The sequence below is a fragment of the Vigna umbellata genome, chromosome 1 (genome assembly GCF_029865625.1).
Source record: "Vigna umbellata cultivar VRB3 chromosome 1, Vumbellata_1.0, whole genome shotgun sequence".
Taxonomy (NCBI): Eukaryota; Viridiplantae; Streptophyta; class Magnoliopsida; order Fabales; family Fabaceae; genus Vigna; species Vigna umbellata.
The window spans coordinates 19,091,929-19,099,500 of NC_142165.1; the positions used below are offsets into that span (position 1 = coordinate 19,091,929).

General features: G+C 32.9%; 1 protein-coding gene across 2 annotated transcripts; it reads left to right on the top strand.

Annotated features, from left to right (window-relative positions):
• Positions 1–608: 608 nt before the first annotated feature.
• LOC124832680 (Ribosomal protein S18) lies at positions 609–7,204 on the top strand. 2 transcript variants are annotated; one of them, XM_047306941.2, is made up of 6 exons: positions 609–958; positions 1,611–1,723; positions 3,816–4,150; positions 5,516–5,611; positions 6,434–6,493; positions 6,777–7,204. In XM_047306941.2, the coding sequence occupies exons 2-6, from the start codon at positions 1,621–1,623 to the stop codon at positions 6,975–6,977; spliced, it is 795 nt and encodes a 264-aa protein (XP_047162897.1). In that variant the 5' UTR covers positions 609–958; positions 1,611–1,620; the 3' UTR covers positions 6,978–7,204. The 2 variants fall into 2 exon arrangements, with proteins under 2 accessions (XP_047162897.1, XP_047162896.1); XM_047306940.2 differs by having other exon boundaries at positions 610–958; positions 1,614–1,723.
• The last annotated feature ends 368 nt before the right edge of the window (positions 7,205–7,572 follow it).

The following is a 7,572-nucleotide window of genomic DNA, read 5'->3' on the forward strand; positions in this document are numbered from 1 at the left end:
AAACCTAGAAGACAGATAAATACATATTAGATTAAAAAAAATCATTCTTTTTAAGTTTCACCGTCAAATGAAAAATATGAAGAGAAAAGAAAGAACCACAACTTCACATTAATTTATTTTTCCATTCAAATAAAATACACTTCTGAATTTACTCACATTCCGACATTTACTTTACAGTAAGGTTGTCAAAAGCCAATAATTTACGTATATCAAATAACATGCATAAATAACATAACAATTAAATATTATATGATGCTATAAATATATATTTTTATATTTTTATTGTAATATTATTATTAATTAATCATATAATATACCATTTTGTAATGGTTGAGTTTCTTAATCAAATTTTAAAATTTGTTTAATTTTGAAGTTTGTTGAATTTATAAATCTTAATTCAAAATTCAATTTCTTAACTTCAATTTCAAAATTCGTTAAATTTTTAAATTAAATTTTGAATGAAGAGAGATGCATGTTAACAAAAAAAAATGGATATAAGTGAGTTGAGTAATTATAGAAGAAAAAAAATATTTATTCTTATCTAAAGGATATTTTAGACTTTAACAAAAAAATTGGATATATTGAATGAAAGCTTGGAGGTGGCACAATCCCCAAACTTGAAACGCGAAACGTAGTGAAACTTGATGTTAATGACGAAAACGGGCTGGGAAGTGTTTGCAACATTATGACCCGAACCAGTCAGACTTGACCAGGCGAGTTTCAGTGACCCGGACTAATAAAGATTTGTTTATTCAGAAGACCGAAGCAAAACGACGACGCTCTACCTATGACAGACGGACAGATACAGAGAAGCCCTTGCTCTAGCCACCACTGTAAGGCGACGTCGTAGGGGTGTCTTGCCGCCGGGCCACCATCTTCTTCAAACAATAAACACTCACTTTCCCTTACTCGGAACCCTTAAATTTGGAGACCCACAACTTCTCATTTTTCTGGCAAGGTAAGCCCTTCATTGCTTTTTGAGTTTTCTTCTAATCAGTGAGTTTTCTTCACTCTTGCACACCAAACCACTGTCGTTTTGAGTTTTAAAAAATCTTCTCTTGGAACTCGCCTTCGGTTGCAAAATCGCGAGTTTGGCCGAGTTCACCGATGCTACCTGATTCTACTGAATTTGCATTAAAATCGAGCTTGCTTCCGATTTAAATCGGATCGTTTGAGTTAACGATTAGTTTGATAACCATGCTTATAAGAACTTAATGTTCGTGTGGATAATATCATTTATTTAAGTTTATTGCACTGTCATCTTCTGAATGCCGACTTTCAAAATAAATTGCCAGTATTCCTATATACTCTTGCTAAATTTTGAAGTGTGAGAGGTGTTATCTTAAACGTATCCATATATATGTTGTGTATGTGTATTATGAAGGTATATAACGGAATGCTATTGTTTTCTTTTGAAATTTTGTGATATAATTTCTTTGGATAGGGAAATATTTGAGACATCTCTTATGGTTTAATTAGAAATTTAGATTTCAGGTTAACAGAAGTGAGATAATTTATCTCTTTGATTTTGTGGTGTTATATTTTTAGCTACTGTGAAGTCTAGTGCAGAGCTCATAAATTTACGGGTTTAAACAATTGTTTTATTGAAGCAGGAACAAAATGAAGATTGTTTCAGTTGCAGTTAGGTCACTAAGTGTCAATTTGTCCCGTCAGTTTTATCAGACTCATATGTTCAGAAGCCTTTCCACTTGGAGATTTACAGGTACTTGGTCTGTGCATTGTCTCCTTTGTAAGCAATGGTCAGCCTTGTTGCTGATATTTTGGTAATTGATTTTGATGATTTCGTTGTATGTGTTTGGTTTCCGTGAAGTTTTAGTTTTTGAATGTTTTATGCTTTACTCCTCTATGATTGAAAGTTTTCTTGTGAACCAAAAGGTCTAGACTTGCCAGCCTGCCTCTTACCATTGTTAAAAATTGAAATTTTATTTCTCATCACATTTAGAATTCTGTCACAACAAAGATTATACAGCTACAAATAGCTTGCTCTACAAAGAACAGAAACAGTTGCGAACAGTTACAGCCAGTTGTCACATGCAAGCTGACTGGGCTAAACTAACTCGTTATAATATGACACATGATAGAGCTAACTTGTGATGGTCCTTAACATCTGAATAAACATTTCTGAGTTGAAATTTAAACTTACTATTGTGATTATTTAGCTGACATGATCCACATTTCAAAAGACTATAAATGGGAGAGATTGAGAATCCTTCTTTAGTACTTATTTAGGGTCAGATAATTTGGAGATTTGTATTCAGTGTCAGTACTAACAACAGAAGGAGATTAGTCGGCATGAATGATTAAAAACATGCACCATAATCTTTCCATACTCTGGTTGCGTATGTTGAAGGAACTAGAGAAAAAGGTTAGTGAACAGTTAAGGAAATGGGTCAGTTGGTTCACTGAAGCTAGATTTAATGGACAATCAGGAAGACAAGAACTAAATCCAAAGGTATCAATGGAAGAGGGTTCTTGACCAATGCCTGTAGCTTTAATCTCTAGGCTGTTTGCAAGGGTGTTAAGTAATTTTTGTGAGAGATGAATTTGGGATGATAAAAGAAGTTACCAACATACCAACAATATGATCAAAAGCATGAAATTCCAACCCCAGGATTGAATAACCAAATATTGAGAAAAGCAAAATAGGGAATTACCAGTCTGAGTCATCAAGGCTGTGGTAAATATAGAATGAACTGCCTATAGTTGAAGATTCTCCAAGTATGATGTGAAAAAATGTATTCTTTGCGATATGATCATAGATAGGACAAGAATGAAGAGTTTAAAGAGTGACAAGAAGCATAAAAAGAATAGCATAGGTTTTTCTTAGGCTTATTTTGTCTATTCTAGTTTCTAGTTTCTTTCTCTTAGTTTGGTTGTAAAGAAGCTTATATATTCTTCTTTCACCTTAAAGAAAAGAAGAATATATAAGCTTCTTTACAACCAAACTAAGAAAGAAACTAGAAACTAGAATAGGAAAAATACAAGCCTAAGAAAAACCTATGCTATTCTTTTTATGCTTCCTGTCACTCTTTAAACTCTTCATTCTTGCCCTATCTATGATCATATCACTTTGGATAGTATTCATCGTTTTTCCAAAATCCTACACTTGGGATCGAGATTTGTTTGTAATTGTCAAGGAAAATGCAAGTACCTGGTAGGGGAGGGGAATAGGTGGGCTCCTAGAGTGTAAGAGAAATGTTTAGAAGGAGGATCGGGCCTGACTTGAGTTGGTTTTTAATCTCATTGACTGTGTAGCATTTTTTTTCTGTTTTTTAAAGTTGATTAGTCACCATCATCTGTCATCTTCTGTTTGTTTCCGTGTTAAGTAGGGTCCTGTAATTGTTTCTCTTCATGTTCTTAGGTATTTGTATATTTTTTTCCAGTACTGAGATGAGTTAACTACACTTCTGATTTTTAATTTTCAATGTATGTAGTAGGACAAAAGGAAGTAAATATTTCTGTTGAATATTCAAACAGGAAAGGTTAGCATAATCTTTGTTATATAGTAAACCTGTATGGATTTAAGCTTTAATCAGATGAGAGTTTCAGGTGTTCTGTGTCACAGGCGTAATGGATTTCTGCACATTGCATGTAACATAATTGGGACTTTTTTAGCATTTATTACTATATCCAACTCATGTAAATATAATTTCAACAGTATGGTGGTCTGTGCTAGAATCACAATTTCCAAAATTGAAGAAGGTTGTTTAAAATTATATTTATATCTGTCTCTCATTACTGTACTGTGAAATTAAAATTATTCCTTATGATCTTCCTGCCCAATGTTTGAGCAGATAATCAAACCAGTGATCAGCAGGCTAACAAGTCAGAACCTCCTGAGGAGTTTGGGAAGTTTGGAGAAAATCGTGGTAGATTTCTCCAATTTGATTCCATTCTTGAAAAGATTAGCCAAAAGGGAATGGCTCGACGTGGATCTGGTTTTGGAAATGGTGTTGGTTATGATATGCCAGATTATCTAGAAAAGGATGACTCATTATCTGATGGAATGGATGAAAACCTGAAGAATGCTGCCACATACTTTGAAGTTGATGAGGATGAAGTTGAAAAAGAAGATTATGCTTTTCGATATGATGCCGATTTCCCAATTGGTTCAACATATGATACAAAGGTAAGTTGAATAACAATGTCTATTTTCCTTGGCTATCATTGTTTTATATTTATCTTTAGTTTTAGATGTTTGTGCATGTGGGCATTACATGTTTTTGGTCCAAATTGGTGATTGATGTAGTGATAAATTATACACATGTTTGGTCAGAGGTACTGAATGAAATATGGTGAAGAGTGTCTCGCAGGGTATTTTTTCTATACTCGTAGCAGCACAAAGTGACAGGCTCCGATAATGCTATATAATGGAATAGCGGGATGGGCATTAAGTTCAGATTATAGATCTTTAATAATCATTATGTATATTATATACGTCTAGAAAAACAACATTAAAGAGATATTCACAGGTTATTCTAGAAGAAAAAGAACTGTTGAGGTCTAGTGGTATTATGCTGAAACTGTATTCTTCTGAGACAGTGTGGATGCTTTAATTGTATTGAGAAAAATGAATCTATAAATAAATGGAGGAGATCTGATATCCTCAAATAATAAAGGTATAGTACAAGAATAAACAAAACGTTCCTAATAATAGATGTATAATCTTGATTATGTTGGATATGCTCCTTACTACTATAAATATGATAAGAACAATGGGTGTTGGTTGGTTGAGTCACAGAATAGAGGGTGTACAAAAAGAACATTTGCAAACTATGACTGGGTGGGAAAAGAGTTGTAATGGTCTAGGCAGTGTGTCATCAGTAATCATTGTGTAGGTGTCAGAAAATGTTGGGAATGGTTGGGATTAGCAATCCATTAGCTGAGCTCGTTTGGGTGGGTGAGATAAAGACATGTGAGTATGGTTGGATTGTAATGAAAGATGTTTTGAATTTCTTGATGTCTTGTGTGTTGCAGGTATCTTTATTGATTGTATCAATTAAAAGTGGAGGGAATACATCTTTTTTGCAAGAATACGCATTTGGGAAATTTTGAATGGGTGTTCTCATCTTGCGTGATCAACAAATATTATAACCCTCAAATCCAACCCTTTTTATTGCTCCTCATGAAACAAAATGTGTTGCTTTTAGAAGGTCGTTGACAGAATTTCTGATACTCTGTCTGTTTGTCCGTCTCTTGTTTATTTATCCTTTTTAATTTGACATATAATTTCAGTCAATTGCATTTAAGGGTTTTAAATTAGATGAATTAAGATGTACACATCTGATTGTTCATATTCAATGGTATGTATGATTAACCAATAATGTTAAATGCTTTTGATCCTATCACCAATCTTATTTTGTCTGCTATAAACAACCATGGCTACAATATCCCATTCACTGCATGATATCTCAATCTTTACTCTGTTAATGTTTATTTTGTATTATGTGTACATATTAGTTTTTTAATTTGCATGGTGTCTTTCTTCATACAGGCGCTGGATCTTACCAAGCCTGGTGTACGCAAGCCTCCCATAAGGGATGAATTCAGTGTAACCACCAAAGAAGTTCTTAGTCAAGCAGATTTCAGGGTTAGCACTTGTGTCAGAGTAGTTCCTTTATACTTCTGATTGCTATGCTGCAGTGAAAACTATCACTTCCATGAATATTCTGTTTTTGTATATTACTATTGTGATAAAGTAAAACTAACTTCACGACTTGCATGTTCTCATGGCAAGAGACACTTTCACATCTCATTAAATGTTTTGTTAATCCGTGTGTGCTTGTTGCATTGTCTTGGTGAAAGAAAAACTGGAAAAGAATAAAAACATTTTTGTTGTTAAAACTATCTTATGTAGATTGTCAGGTTGTTTGTGGACATTACTCACCATATATTCATTTCCGAATTTATCCGAATGGTGTATAAGTGAACCTTAACCCATACCGTCATGACCTCTCCCATGTGTCTTAATATTAAATTAGATGTCTTTATGTTAACTATGAACATAAAAGATGACTAATATATATTACAGATTCATTTGAACAAGCAGAAAGTTATCCTTCCAATTTGCTTTGATCCATGGCTCTAAATTGTCTGCATTCTTAGAACCACTTTGATAAAGTTGTATGAAAATTTCTTGTAAAGTTTTCACTTACAATCCAAGCCTAAAATTTTCGCTAGCTTATTGTTATGCTAAAGTTTTAATCGATTTATGGTTAGTCAGTTTTAGATTGAGTGAAGGCAGGTGAAGGCGAGGTAAATATATGTTGCGACACTGTTTGGCCACCGTACTTTTCCTTCATTCTTGTTAGCGAAACTATGATAACATATTTCCCTTTATGACAAATTATCTTCCTATTAGATATTAATGCTATTTTTTAAATGGCTTAGTAGTATTTATGTTTTGTTGCAGAATGTAAGATTCCTGGCAAATTTCATAACAGAGGCAGGAATTATTATCAAGCGAAGCAAGGTAAGTTCTGAAATTGACAGTAATGTTGTAAGAATGATGGAGGATTATTATGAAGGAAAAATATTTTTTTTCCAAAAGTTAAAATTAGTTAATGTGTAAGTCAATTTATACAAGTTATTTCATGTTAGTTTTCCCGAAACCTAATTTTTTAACTTGTGTATAAGTTGACTTTAATTTTCGGGAAGAAAAAAGTTCTCATCTTTTCTTCTGTAAGTATTTATGAAGAATTCATAAAATATATACTATGAGATCTTAACACTGTTTCTTCTTGATCATTGAATAGACCGGCATTAGTGCAAAGGCTCAAAGAAAGGTTGCCAGGGAGATAAAAACTGCTCGAGCATTTGGCTTGATGCCCTTTACAACAATGGGAACGAAGTCATTTCTTTTTGGAAGAACTATGGAGAATCTTGATGAGGACTTTTCATACGAAATTAAGCAAGACACGGATGAGGAACCTGATTTGGATGTAGATCAAGCTTAGAACATTGGAAGATCTACTTTTTCTTTCATTTCTCTCTTTGGCCAAGAGACTTGAAATTTATTGTAATCCCAGTTTTGCATCTGACTTTCTTTTTTATTACTAAGTAGCTTGTAGTTTATACTTAAACTAAGGTTGTGGCTGGCCTAATCCTTTTTTTGGCCTAACTGTTACTTCACAGATGAAGTTCATATTAAGAATTTTATAAATAAAGTAGAAGTTATAGGTAATTTTTTTTAAACTAAGTTTTTTTTTATGAATATGCTAGATTGATTAATTTATGATGAGAGGGACAAGGTTTGACATACCCCTTTCTACTTTAAATTTATTTCAGTTGGCTTTTTTAATGATATAATAAGATATAAGTTATTTATGTTAAATGTTTTTAGATTTTGTTTTTTTAAGTATGTTGGACTTAACTTCTCCTAAGGGAAAAAAAAGAGTTGAAATTGATTTGATCACAAACTACCGCTTTTTAAAGTTGAATGACATTATTGTCTTGTATTCATTGTTTAAAAAATTGAATAGTAATGAATGGGTAAAGACACTTTTGCATGACTGTTCATTTTAGGGAGAGTGTGGCATAAGAAATTTAGTT

Excerpts from the sequence above, each read along its gene's own strand:
- LOC124832680 (XM_047306941.2), top strand. The coding sequence starts at position 1,621 with ATGAAGATTGTTTCAGTTGCAGTTAGGTCACTAAGTGTCAATTTGTCC. Across the intron at positions 1,724-3,815 it reads TTCCACTTGGAGATTTACAG|ATAATCAAACCAGTGATCAG; the intron begins GTACTTGGTCTG and ends ATGTTTGAGCAG. Across the intron at positions 5,612-6,433 it reads TTAGTCAAGCAGATTTCAGG|AATGTAAGATTCCTGGCAAA; the intron begins GTTAGCACTTGT and ends GTTTTGTTGCAG.